A 15750-nucleotide genomic window follows, 5' to 3' on the forward strand; every position below is an offset into this window, starting at 1 on the left:
TGCTGCGTGTCAGACACTGCGATATCGTATGGATATCGCTGGAATGTCACGGATCGTACCGTCGTAGCGATGAAAATTGCACTGTGTGAAGGTACCCTAAGACTATCACAGAGCAGGTGCATTTATACGGAGACTTGATTACACACAGGTGGATTATATTTATCATCATTAGGCATTTAGGACAACATTGGATCATTCAGAGATCCACAATGATCTTCTGGAAGTGAGTTTGCTGCACTGAAAGTAAAGGGGCCGAATAATATTGCACGCTCCACTTTTCAGTTTTTGAATTTCCACAAAAATTTAAAATAACCAATAAATTTCGTTCAACTTCACTATTGTGTTCCACTTGTTGTTGATTCTTCACCAAAAATTTACATTTGGTATCTTTATGTTTGAAGCATGATATGTAGGAAAAGGTTGAAAAGTTACAAGTGGCTGAATACTTTCACAAGGCACTGTATATATGTATTATACATAATACTGTACTATATACATTATAGCACAGTAGTCTATATAGTACTATATAATATACAATATAGTGCATATATTATACTTCCTATACCATAAATACTACTGTTCAACAATTGTATATGTTGTGTTTGTGTATATCTATACATATAATTGTCTAAGGGTTTTTCTGTCTGTCTGTCCTGGAAATCCCACGTCTCTGATTGGTCGAGGCCGTCATGCCTCGACCAATCAGCGACGGGCACAGCATGGCGACGATGTCATAAAGGTTGCCTCGACCAATCAGCGACGGGCACAGCATGGCGACGATGATGTCATAAAGGTTGCCTCGACCAATCAGCGACGGGCACAGTCTGCCGCGAATTCGCCTCGACCAATCAGCGACGGGCACAATATCGACGTAGATGTCATAATGGTTGCCATGGCGACGATGATGTCATATAGGTTGCCTCGGCCAACCAGCGACGGGCACAGTCTGCCGCGAATTCTGGAATCATCATTGTCCATATACTACGGGGACATGCATATTCTAGAATACCCGATGCGTTAGAATCGGGCCACAATCTAGTACTATATAATTGTCTAAGGGTCACTTCCGTCTTTCTGTCCTTCTGTCTTTCTGTCACGGATATTCATTGGTCGCGGCCTCTGTCTGTCATGGAATCCAAGTCGCTGATTGGTCGTGGCAAAACGCCCACGACCATTGCCACGACCAATCAGCGATGTGCACAGTCCGGAAGAAAATGGCCGCTCCTTACTCCCCGCACTCAGTGCCCGGCGCCCGCATACACCCCTCCAGTCACCGCTCACACAGGGTTAATGCCGGCGGTAACGGACCGCGTTATGCCGCAGGTAACGCACTCCGTTTACGCCGCTATTAACCCTGTGTGACCAAGTTTTTACTATTGATGCAGCCTATGCAGCATCAATAGTAAAAACATCTAATGTAATTAAAAAAAATTAAAAATCATTATATACTCACCTTCCGCCGCCTTTCCCGCTCCTCTCGATGCTCCGGCCGGTCCATGCAAGTGGCACATTCCGGTGGCAAGGATGGTCTGGGAGAAGGACCTACCATGACGTCACGGTCATGTGACCGCAACGTCATCACAAGTCCTGCGCGCCTGCGAGAGAAGGACCTGCCGTGACGTCACGGTCACGTGACCGCGAAGTCATCACACCCTGGGACTAGAAGCTGCCGCCTGCACCCCACACAGGCGACAGAACTACAACGCGCCTGCGGAAGGTGAGTATGTTTATTTTTTATTTTTTTAACCTGTGACATACGTGGCTGCGCAATATACTATGTAGCTGGGCAATATACTATGTAGCTGGGCAATATACTATGTAGCTGGGCAATATACTACGTGACTGCCCAATATACTGCGTGGCTGGGCAATATACTACGTGGCTCTGTGCTGTATACGTCGCTGTGCAATATACTACGTGGCTCTGTGCTGTATACTACGTCACTGGGCAATAAACTACTTCACTGGGCAATATACTACGTCACTGGGCAATATACTACGTCGCTGGGCAATATACTACGTGGCTCTGTGCAATATACTACGTGGCTCTGTGCTGTATACTACGTCACTTGGCAATATACTACGTCACTGGGCAATATACTATGTGACTGCCCAATATACTACGTGGCTGGGCAATATACTACGTGGCTCTGTGCTGTATCCTACGTCGCTGTGCATTATACTACGTGGCTCTGTGCTGTATACTACGTAACTGGGCAATATACTACGTAACTGGGCAATATACTACGTCGCTGGGCAATGTACTACGTGGCTCTGTGCTGTATACTACGTCACTTGGCAATATGCTACGTCGCTGGGCAATATACTATGTCGCTGGGCAATATACTACGTGGCTGGGCAATATACTACGTGCTACGTGGCTGGGCGACATACATATTCTAGAATACCCGATGCGTTAGAATCGGGCCACCATCTAGTGTGTGTGTGTGTATATATATATATATATATATATATACACATACATACATACATACATACATACATACATATATACATATATACATATATATATATATATATATATATATATATATATATATATATACAGTGGGGCAAAAAAGTATTTAGTCAGTCAGCAATAGTGCAAGTTCCACCACTTAAAAAGATGAGAGGCGTCTGTAATTTACATCATAGGTAGACCTCAACTATGGGAGACAAACTGAGAAAAAAAAAATCCAGAAAATCACATTGTCTGTTTTTTTATCATTTTATTTGCATATTATGGTGGAAAATAAGTATTTGGTCAGAAACAAACAATCAAGATTTCTGGCTCTCACAGACCTGTAACTTCTTCTTTAAGAGTCTCCTCTTTCCTCCACTTATTACCTGTAGTAATGGCACCTGTTTAAACTTGTTATCAGTATAAAAAGACACCTGTGCACACCCTCAAACAGTCTGACTCCAAACTCCACTATGGTGAAGACCAAAGAGCTGTCAACGGACACCAGAAACAAAATTGTAGCCCTGCACCAGGCTGGGAAGACTGAATCTGCAATAGCCAACCAGCTTGGAGTGAAGAAATCAACAGTGGGAGCAATAATTAGAAAATGGAAGACATTCAAGACCACTGATAATCTCCCTCGATCTGGGGCTCCACGCAAAATCCCACCCCGTGGGGTCAGAATGATCACAAGAACGGTGAGCAAAAATCCCAGAACCACGCGGGGGGACCTAGTGAATGAACTGCAGAGAGCTGGGACCAATGTAACAAGGCGTACCATAAGTAACACACTACGCCACCATGGACTCAGATCCTGCAGTGCCAGACGTGTCCCACTGCTTAAGCCAGTACATGTCCGGGCCCGTCTGAAGTTTGCTAGAGAGCATTTGGATGATCCAGAGGAGTTTTGGGAGAATGTCCTATGGTCTGATGAAACCAAACTGGAACTGTTTGGTAGAAACACAACTTGTCGTGTTTGAAGGAAAAAGAATACTGAGTTGCATCCATCAAACACCATACCTACTGTAAAGCATGGTGGTGGAAACATCATGCTTTGGGGCTGTTTCTCTGCAAAGGGGCCAGGACGACTGATCCGGGTACATGAAAGAATGAATGGGGCCATGTATCGTGAGATTTTGAGCGCAAACCTCCTTCCATCAGCAAGGGCATTGAAGATGAAACGTGGCTAGGTCTTTCAACATGACAATGATCCAAAGCACACTGCCAGGGCAACGAAGGAGTGGCTTCGTAAGAAGCATTTCAAGGTCCTGGAGTAGCCTAGCCAGTCTCCAGATCTCAACCCTATAGAAAACCTTTGGAGGGAGTTGAAAGTCCGTGTTGCCAAGCGAAAAGCCAAAAACATCACTGCTCTAGAGGAGATCTGCATGGAGGAATGGGCCAACATACCAACAACAGTGTGTGGCAACCTTGTGAAGACTTACAGAAAACGTTTGACCTCTGTCATTGCCAACAAAGGATATTTTACAAAATATTGAGATGAAATTTTGTTTCTGACCAAATACTTATTTTCCACCATAATATGCAAATAAAATGATAAAAAAACAGACAATGTGATTTTCTGGAATTTTTTTTCTCAGTTTGTCTCCCATAGTTGAGGTCTACCTATGATGTAAATTACAGACGCCTCTCATCTTTTTAAGTGGTGGAACTTGCACTATTGCTGACTGACTAAATACTTTTTTGCCCCACTGTATGTATGTATGTATATATATATATATATATATATATATATATATATATATATATATATATATATATATATATATATATATATATATATATATATATATAGGGTTGACACACTCATGTTTCTGGTAGTAAATCACCTGCTGGTTTATTATGGACAGCATAGACCATAGCAGGGTTCAGCAAAAAAAAAACCAGAGCCTTTCTGGCATGACAGTAAAACAAATAAAGATAACATACGACAATGTCCACCTGTCTGAGGGATTCACCTGCTCAGACCACCAGGCACCAGGTGTATTCTGCTCCTCCTTTGGAGACTTGCTCTCTCCAAAAACCACAACACACACTGACTCTCAGGCCATGTGCACACGTTCAGTATTTTTCCCCGATTTTTTTTCGCGTTTTTTCGCTATAAAAATTCGAAAAAAATGCTTACATATGCCTCCTATTATTTACAGTGTATTCCGCATTTCCTGTGCAAATGTTGCATTTTTTTCCGCGAAAAAATCGCATCGCGGGAAAAAAAAGCAACATGTTCATTAAATTTGCGGAATTGCGGGGATTCCGCACACCTAGGAATGCATTGATCTACTTACTTTCCGCATGTGGCTGTGCACACCATGCGGGAAGTAAGCAGATCATGTGCGGTTGGTACCCAGGGTGGAGGAGAGGAGACTCTCCTCCATGGACTGGGCACCATATAATTGGTAAAAAAAAAGAATTAAAATAAAAAATAGTGATATACTCACCTTCGATGGCCCCGGAGTCTTCCCGCCTCTCAGGTGCATGCTGCCGCTTCCGTTCCTATAGATGGTGTGTGTGAAGGACCTGCGATGACGTCGCGGTCTTGTGATTGGTCGCGAGACCGCTCATGTGACCGCTCACGTGACCGCGACGTCATCGAAGGTCCTGCACACACACACCATCTATACGAACGGACGCCGCTGAAGAGATCGGCTGTCTGCAGGCGAGTATAACCATTTTTTATTTTTTTTTTATTATTATTTTTAAACATTTTATCTTTTACTATTGATGCTGCATAGGCAGCATCTATAGTAAAAAGTTGTTCACACTTGTCAAACACTATGTTTGACAAGTGTGACCAACCTGTCAGTCAGTTTTCCAAGCGATGCTACAGATCGCTTGGAAAACTTTAGCATTCTGCAAGCTAATTTCGCTTGCAAAATGCTAAAAAAAAACGCAAAAAAAACGCAAAAAAATGCGGATTTCTTGCAGAAAATTTCCAGTTTTCTTCAGGAAATTTCTGCAAGAAATCCTGATGTGTGCACATACCCTCAAGTCAAGCTATTTAAGCCAGTCCATGTGATGATCACCTGCCAGTGTCGGCTCTGCAGGTGGAGATATGGTGGGCACCCTCCCACCCACTCTATTGATGCCCACATAAAACAAGCCCATGTCTGCAACTTTAATTTATCCCTCCCAAAACGTAGTGTGCTGGATGAAAATATCCAGGTTTCACATCACTGATGCCATTATGCGCAGTGACACATATCTCCCATCATATAGTGTGCCAGTGACACTGTCACATTATATATAATACATACTACTGTACTATACGTACTATTATATATAAAATAATTACTACTGTAATATATATGTATATGTGTGTGTGTGTGTATATACATATATATATATATATATATATATATATATATATATATATTTATATATATATATATATATATATATATATATAGTATGTGTATTTAAAACATATTCTTGCACTATATATTATAGTACATATAGTACTATATATAGTGCATATATTATACTACTATACCAAACATACCACATATATTGTATACCGTATTACCGTATTGTACTGTACTATATATACTGTACATACTGATATTTATATATCAGTGTATGTCTGGGATGTGTGTGTGTGTATGTCTGGGATTGGCATCTGCACCGTCGCAGCTACAGCCACAATATTTTGCACAGTCACACGTCTGGACCCCGAGAGCGTCATAGGCTATGTTGTGAGGCGAAATTTTAAACCCGCGCGTTCCAATTCACCAAACAATTTTGCCCATCTGTACATAATGGGGAAAAAATGAAAGGAAGTGTGTTGGAGGCAAATTGACAGCTGCCAGATGTGAACAAGGGGGACTTAAAGAATGAGAGCGATGGCGCCAAAGATTATATACCGTACAGTTGCTAAGGTGGGGCCCCGACATGGGATACTCACCACACACGGGGATATGAACACACACACAAAATGCGCCACACACTACCACATGCTTGAACACATATCACCCTCAGCACACATTTCACCACACATATACACCAACCTCCCCACATAAAAGTCGAAACACAAAAGTCGCTGCTCAAAACTCGCCACGTGCAAAACTCGCCACGTGCAAAACTAGTCTCACGCAAAACTCGCCACACGTGCAAAACTCACCTCATGGAAAACTCGCCACACGCAAAACTTGCACACGCGGAAAAATTGACACATGCACAAAAGTTGCAACACATGCAAAAGTTGCCTCACACAAAACTTGCACATACTCAAAACGTACCACACATAAAACTCGCCACGCGCAAAACTCGCCATGCGCAAAACTTGCTGCACACAACTTGCTACACTAACCTGTCACATGCAACTCGACACACAAAAAGTTGCTACACGCATGTCGCCACACAAAACTCATCTCACAAAAGTCGCTACATGCATGTCGCCACTCGCAACTCAACACACACAACTTGACACATGAAACTCGCCCTAAAACACACACAAATTTGGTATTATCCTTCAAAAATAAAAATCTGATTAATAATCAGACAAACTACAAGAGCAACAGCTGTACCATATAGCAAATACGGCAGCTGTCAGTCACATGACCTGTCTATTATGTGTATGTGTGAGCTAATATATACTGCCAGGGGGGAGGGCTTCCTGTTGGCTGGGGATTTATCAGGCTGCGAATTTAGCTTACAAATACTGAGGTAAAAATACTGAGCAAATAACGTGTGAATGAGGTCTAATACAGGAGGAGATGACAAACAGATATATACTCTATACAGGGGAGATGACACACAGGTATATACTATATACAGGAGGAGATGACATACAAGTATATACTATGTACAGGGGAGATGACATACAGGTACATACTATATACATACTATATACAGGGGAGATGACACACAGGTTTATACTATATACAGGGGAGATGACACACAGGTATATACTATATACAGGAGGAGATGACACACAGGTATATACTATATACAGGAGGAGATGACATACAGGTACTGTAATAATTATAGGGGATAATTCAGGAGACTCTGCGTGGAACAAGACAACTACAGGACACAGATTTATAAGTGGTAAAGTCTATATTATCACACGGTGATTCAAACAGGTGCAGAGAGAAACTCAAGTCCACAACACTTACTGCAAATATCAAATGCAGCTCAGCAGTCTATAGGAAACTTCAGAGGAAAATGCAATCACGCAGAAAGTCTATGAAGTACAATTATTCTTGAGGATACTTGACACAAATAAGTCCTTGCTTAGTCCACAGCACAGATAGATATGCTTATAAGGCAGTTCAAATAATATCTTGGCTCAACCAGGGAGGTCTGGGTAATAGTCTCAGGTTCTTGCAGAGCAGAAACAGCTTACATGTCCAGCAAATGCAGATGAAAGCAAACACCAGCAGCTGATGAAGGAGGATAACTGGAACTGGTGTATGCAGCAGGAACTCAGAGCAGAGTAGCAGGATAACACCACAGGTTCACAGGAGCAGGTATATAGCCAGGGAGTAACCAGAGGTCAGGAGCTGGATGCAAGGCAGAATACTCTAGCACAGACTGAAGGCTGGGGTGGAGTTTTATAGCAGGAAGACACAGTGCACATGAGACCAAAGACGCCATCTTGGAAAAGGGCAGTAATGCACAAAAAGGTAATAAAAAATGTTCAGAGTCCTGACAGGTACATACTATATACAGGGGAGATGACACACAGGTATATACTATATACAGGAGGAGATGACACAGGTATATACTATATACAGGAGGAGATGACACACAGATATATACTATATACAGGAGCAGATGACACACGGGTATATATTATATACAAGAGGAGATGACAGGTATACACTATATACAGGAGCAGATGACACACAGGTATATACTATATACAGGAGGAGATGACACACAGGTATAAACTATATACAGGGGAGGTGACACACGTATATACTATATACAGGAGGAGATGACACACAGATATATACTATATACAGGAGCAGATGACACACAGGTATATACTATATACAAGAGGAGATGACACACAGGTATATACTACATACAGGAGGAGATGACATACAGGTACATACTATACACAGGAGGAGATGACAGGTATATACTATATACAGGAGCAGATGACACACAGGTATATACAATATACAGGAGGAGATGACTTACAGGTATATACTATAAACAGGAGGCGATGACATACAGGTACATACTATATACAGGAGGAGATGACAGGTATACACTATATACAGGAGCAGATGACACACAGGTATATACTATATACAGGAGGAGATGACACACAGGTATAAACTATATACAGGGGTGGTAACACACGTATATACTATATACAGGAGGAGATGACACACAGATATATACTATATACAGGAGCAGATGACACACAGGTATATACTATATACAAGAGGAGATGACACACAGGTATATACTACATACAGGAGGAGATGACATACAGGTACATACTATACACAGGAGGAGATGACAGGTATATACTATATACAGGAGCAGATGACACACAGGTATATACTATATACAGGAGGAGATGACTTACAGGTATATACTATATACAGAGGCGATGACATACAGGTATATACTATATAAAAGAGGAGATGACGCATAGGTATATAGAGGAGGAGATGACATACAGCAGGTATATACTATATACAGGGGAGATGACATACAGGTATATACTATATACAGGGGAGATGACATACAGGTATATACTATATATACAGGAGATGACATACAGGTATATACTATATATAGGAGGAGATGACATACAGGTATATAGTATATACAGAAGAGATGACATACAGGTATATACTATATACAGGAGGAGATGACACATAGGTATATACAATATACAGGAGGAGATGACATACAGCAGGTATATACTATTTACAGGGGAGATGACATACCTTTTCTAGGGCGAGCCGCCGACGAGTGGGGGCGCCAATTTGCGTACAAGCTAGGGTGCCAACCTCCACTGTCAGGAAGGGTATACTAGGGAGTGATAGGGAAAACTAGGAGTTTTTTGTCATTTTTTGTTTGTGGGTTTGTGGGAATTTGTCTACTAAGTTTTTAAACAATTTTTCATAATAAAGAATTTTTAGGTATTAGTCGGTTTTTGAATAAAAGTGTTAAAATACTATACCAATTTATCGATATACAAATTAGTCTGAGATGACATACAAGTATATACTATATACAGGAGATGACATACAGGTGTATACTATATATAAGGGAGATGACAAACATGTATATACTGAGGGGAAAATGAGAGGTGTGAGGTGAAAATGAGGGGTGTGAGGTGAAAATGAAAAGGTATGAGTGCAAAATGAGAGGAGTGAGGGAAAATAGTGGAGTGATCGGAAAATGACAGATGTGAGGTCGAAATGACAAGTGTTAGGGGGGAATGAGAGGAGTGAGGGGGGAATGAGAGGAGTGAGGGGGAAAATAAGAGGAGTGAGGGGGGAAAATGAGAGGTGTAAGGGAGAAAATGTGAGATGTGAGGGGGAAAATGAGAGGCGTGATGGGAAAATAAGAGAAGTGAGGTGCTATAATTAACCACAGATATTTACTATGCCCAGGCAACGCTGTATTTTCATGACTATGAAAATTGTACATTCACACTGAAGGCATCAAAACTATGAAATTAATACATGTGGAATTATATACTTAAAGGGAACCTGTCACCCCCAAAATCGATGGTGAGGTAAGCTCACCATCATCAGGGGCTTATCTACAGCATTCTGTAATGCTGTAGATAAGCGCCCGATGTTACCTGAAAGAGGAGAAAAAGAGGTTATAATATACTCACCCAGGGGCGGTCCCGCTGCGGTCCAGTCAAATGGGTGTCTCAGGTCCGCTCCGGCGCCTCCTATCTTCATTCCATGACGTCCTTTTCTGGTCTCCGCGCCGCGGCTTCGGCGCAGGCGTACTTTGTCTGCCCTGTTGAGGGCAGAGCCTCTCTGACCTTACCGGCGCCTGCGCACTGCAGTACTTTGCTCTGCCCTCAACAGGGCAGACAAAGTACGCCTGCGCGGAAGCCGCGGTGCGGAGACCAGAAGAGGACGTCATGGAATGAAGATGGGAGGCGCTGTACCGGACCTGAGACGCCCATCTTAGCGGGACCGCCCCTGGGTGACTATAATCTAACGTCTTTTTCTCCTCTTTCAGGTAACATCGGCAGCTTATCTACAGCATTACAGAATGCTGTAGATAAGCCTCTGATGCCGATGAGCTTACCTCACCATCGATTTTGGGGGTGACAGGTTCGCTTTAACAAAAAAGTGTGAAACAACTGAAAATATATCTTATATTCTAGATTCTTCAAAGTAGCCACCTTTTGCTTTGATGACTGCTTTGCACACTCTTGGCATTCTCTTGATGAGCTTCAAGAGGTAGTCACCGGGAATGGTTTTCAATTCACAGGTGTGCCCTGTCAGGTTTAATAATTGGGATTTCTTGCCTTATAAATGGGGTTGGGACCATCAGTTGTGTTGTGCAGGTTTGTAACCCAGGAGAGGCATGTTGCCCATTCACACTGTAGACTTATAGCGCAAGAGAGGAATGGTTTAGATGATAGGACCGATCAGAGAAGTGTCACCTTGTCACGGTTGATGGGCTCACATGAATTGGCCTATTTATGAGCTAAAAACCTTCACTTTTGTAAGTAATTTAAAAAAAAATAATGTTTTTTCAGTTTTTATTACAGTTTACTCAGCAATTAAGATAGATTCTGTGTTCGCATATATATTGGTCTCCACAGAGTGCTGCTGCCTTCCACCTTTTTGCAAGTTATATAATAAATACTGTTGCACTATAGATGTACTATACATACTGATATATAATAAATACAATTGTACTATATATGTGCTATATATATAGCTAACATACTAATATATAAAATAAATTCTACTGTACTATATATGTAATGTACATACGGTACTATATTACATATTATACATACTACTCTACTATATATGTATTATACATACTAATATATATATAATTACTGTTGTACTATATATGTACTATACATATTATTCCATTATTTTATATGTATGTATAAAAGATAGAAGCAGCCCCAGCATAGCAGGATGCCAAGCGTACATACCAACCTTTTAATATAGTTCACAAAAGTAGAGGCAGCACACCATATGATGATGAAAAAATAGTGCTATCTAGTAGCCCATTATGGTGACATTTCGGTTAGAAAATGAGAACCTTTCAGGCTTCCAAGATTGTGAAGGTTCTCATTTTTTAATGGAAACATCACCATTATGGGCTATTAAATAGCACTATTTTTCCGTCATTGTATCATGTGCAGCCTGTATTTTTCTGAAATGTGTGTGTATGTGTATATATAGATAGATATATATATATATATATATATATATATTTATATATATATATATATATATATTATAATATAATTATCTCGTACAACTGTACTATACATGTGGTGCATATACTGCTGTATTGTATATACACTATATACTAATCAGGTCTTTTTTTCTCCTTTTATATACACAGAATGCTGTTGTTTCCTTTAAAGAGCTGTGTGGACTTTCTCCTGTAGCTAATCTTATGCAGTGCATCATGGCTCTGTCAACCCGCCTCGCTGGACCTGACAACACCCCAGTAGTTGTCATGAATCTCACAGATCAGTATCCCACCATGGAGCTACAAGGCACGGTTCCAGAGGTCATGAAAAGGATTTTAACTGCGTATGACTCTGTGAGTATTTCTGTCATAATTATTGTAGATACTGAAAGAATATAGAGCACTGACGGTGATTGATTCTATCTTATATCCTGAGTGTTAGGCCTCATAGAGATGGCTAAATGTTCTCAGTGCAATAATAAAACCCATTGAGGATCATGGGGCCTTATTGTACCTCCGTATACTTTCGTCATATGACGTTTTTCTTTCCGATACACCACCCGGTCCTGAGAATGAGCGGACCTCCCCACTGGTTTGTCTCTGCATCCCCTTCACTCTTTTCTCACATATACTGACCTTCTCTGGCCAACCTCTGTAGGGTGCCTTACTCGTTAGCATAAGTGGGGATCCCAGAGGTCTGTGCTGTAATCTTGACCAGACATGTGATATAATGCTCCTTTGGTTCCTACAATGTTATTAACCCTTTCCCAGTTGAGATAAAGGTACATATCATATCGGGTGCCAGTGTTTAGGGGAGTCTCAGGAATTGAGAATCAACCTTACTAGTTGTTTTACTTGTAGTTAGCTCTGTTGGTGGCTTTCTAACAATTTAAATGCCTCTGTCAGTCATTGACATGCACTGGCTTCCTTACCCCTAACTACCTCCTCCCGATTTTGCGGGTGTGAATGAATTCTCATGGCACCAGTGAGCCTGCTGAAGCCCCTTTGGCTGCCATCTAAGTTCTCATGTAAAGCCAAGCTTAATAAGAGAACGTAATTTTGATTATATACAGCTACACTATGGCATTATAGTATATAGACCAAGCAATGAAGGGCACCAGGGTATAGACCAATGTTAAAGGGAACCTGTCACCATGAAAATGCATTCCAATTTGCAGGCACCACATTTATAGAGCAGGTGGAGCTGAGCAGATAGATGTATAGTTTTGTGAGAAAAGATTCAATATAACTCGTGTTTTAATCATTTAAACCTTTGCTCTTCCTGGGACTTTCGGTCCAGTGTGCCGTCCTATCAGTGACTGACAGCTTCCTTTGTGCAACACCCCTTTAAGCCCCCTTTTGGCAATGCCTCCACCCAAATCTTGCTGGCAGCTGTAGTGGAATACAGTAGGGTTTTCTTCTGCTGCCAGGTATTGACTCGGGGAAACCCCTGTCCACACTCCATACACACTCACAAGAGAGGAGGTTGGAACACTTAACAGGGTTCTTTATAGAGAGGGATACATTGAGATTATTGTAATGGTAATCACAAGTAACAGCAGAACTAATAGTATTACACAATCTACAAATACAGATACAAGATAGTCTTTGCAGTAAACATGAATATTAGGGATGATGCATCTCCTTTAAATTACATCTTGCACACTCCTAATATCACTCAAACTACAATTGGCTGCAGCAATGGTAACATAGTCCAATGATGGGGCCCGGTTGCCGCGGATGTTGGCACGCTTGCAGAAACCATTGGTGCACTTAATACAATGAGAACAAAATCCCCTCTACATCTTGTCCTATTGGTGGAGTAGGTGCTGGGGTATTGAACCACAAGTCCCAGCAATGCTCCCTCATAGATAGCTTTAAAGGGGATATCCTGGACTTTGTAAAAAACAAAAATTGTGCCTAAGCACTGACAGGCAGGTAGTTGCTACTTACCTGCCTCTTGTACTCGGTGCTGTTCTTCCCTGGCACAAAGCGATCTCAGACCGCTCCTGTCGGCAATTCAACTACCTCTGCTGGCGTCACGTCGACATGGCAGCGGCTTCTTTTTTTGCCCTACTCTGTTGACTTCTGATGTCATTCTCATTGACAGGTGGCTCCCAGAGTCAGGATCTGGCTGTCAATCAGCATGCCGTCTGAAGTCCTGCCCTGTCAACAGAGCAGAGCGTAAAAAAAGCATTGTTCTGTTGACATCACGTCAGCAGAGGCAGCTGAATTGCCAGCAGGAGTGGTCTGAGACCACTCTGTCCTGGGGAAGAACGGCACTGGGCACAACAGGCAGATAGGTAGCAACTACCTGCCTGCTAGTGCTTAGGTACAATTTTTTTTTCTTTCGTTTTTTTTTTTTTTTTTTTAACAAAGTCCCAGATGTCCCCTTTTAACATACTTCCCAACAGTGGAGCAATAAGTCCCAGCAGTAGTTGCTCCTTGATGTAGCTGTTCAGCAATGACACAGGGTTCCAGCCTAGAGCTTCAGGGTTCAGGGACTTTGTAATGCCGGGAATGGCTGGCAGGATTCTTCCTCTATATGGGAAGCCAGGTGGGGCTGGGCTACTCCGGCAATCTGGCTGGTGTGTAGCTGTGGTGCAGCTCCAGGGCTTACTGTCCTCTCACATGGAGCTGCAGAACTGTCCAGCTTGGTCAGCCAGTGCTGTCCTCTACTACCGCTCCTCTTCCACATGACCAAGGCAACTGAGGAGCAATTAATGTCTCTTAGTCAGAAACACTGTGTGCACCTGTCAGCCTCAGTTTCTGTACACCATTCTCCCCCTACAGGGGTTACATTTGTATAAGAGTGCATACAGAGCTAGCTGTCAATCACTGATGGGACCGCCCACCAGTAAGAGTAGAGGCTTAAATGATTAAAACATAGATTACGCTGAATCTTTTCTCACAAGACTATATATCAATCCTTTCAGCTTCCCCCCTACCCCCCCCCCCCCCGCTTTCTCTATAACACGGCGCCTGTAGGTTGGACCGCATTTTCATAGTGACGAGTTGCCTGTAAGGGCTCCATACATCAGCAGAAAATTTAAATTTACAGGTCTCGGAAATTAGCAAGACAATCATAATTTTTACTTTTTTCACAATTTTTTTTCTTCACCACTTACAGTAAATACAAAACCACATTTTGTTTAATCGCCAAAATTCGTGTTACTATGTCATATTTATTACTGACCAATGAACAAGAAAACCTGAAAAACTTTAGTGACATTTTTTTTTCACCATTTCACCACTGTTCTATGATGGATTTTTATTTGACCCATTCCTCAGCCAGCAATAGAAGTCAAACTTTATGAAACCCAATTTGCAAGAAGATTCTTTAGCTCAGAATACAAGCATTTAAGAAAAAAAAACAAAATTGCCCCTAAGGTGTTCATATCCTTCAAAGGAACTTTTGGGTCGAAGCCATTGTAATATTGCTGGGTACTGTCAGATAACAGGACTTACAAGACATTTCTTTGAAGATCTTTTGACTCTTTTTCATACATCCCATAATCCTACAGTACATGAACTAACACTTTTGAGAGTTTGCAAATATTGAAATTTAGGCGTCAAAGAACCTGGTTACTTTCGGCTCGGTTCAAACCTGCGTTAAGTTTTCAATCAAGTTTTTTATTATTTTTGCCTGCTAAACTAACACTGTCTGCGGTATTATTCTTGTTGCGATACCAGAACCAAAATGCTATCACTCCGCTCCTACTCGTCCCTATTCCTGTTTAAGAGAATAACAGAGAGGAGGGGTTTTGGATCCGTTCTTTTATCCATCTGATGAGTGCATACGTTGGAGCTTAAGGAAAGGAAGTGCTAGCACACATAGTGCCGGCAGACCTCTACAGCAAAATTATCGCTCACTCCAAATGAGTGTATGGC

At 41.7% G+C, this 15750-nt stretch overlaps 1 protein-coding gene across 1 annotated transcript in view; it reads left to right on the forward strand.

The window, feature by feature from the left end:
• Positions 1–15750, forward strand: part of PLCL2 (phospholipase C like 2) — a 252402-nt gene that overhangs the window by 162952 nt on the left and 73700 nt on the right. Inside the window, exon 4 of the mRNA XM_077268869.1 lies at positions 12010–12213. Coding sequence (XP_077124984.1) covers positions 12010–12213 — 204 coding nt within the window. The remainder of the gene's footprint in view (positions 1–12009; positions 12214–15750) is intronic.

This window comes from Ranitomeya variabilis, chromosome 6 (assembly GCF_051348905.1).
Source record: "Ranitomeya variabilis isolate aRanVar5 chromosome 6, aRanVar5.hap1, whole genome shotgun sequence".
Classification (NCBI taxonomy): Eukaryota; Metazoa; Chordata; class Amphibia; order Anura; family Dendrobatidae; genus Ranitomeya; species Ranitomeya variabilis.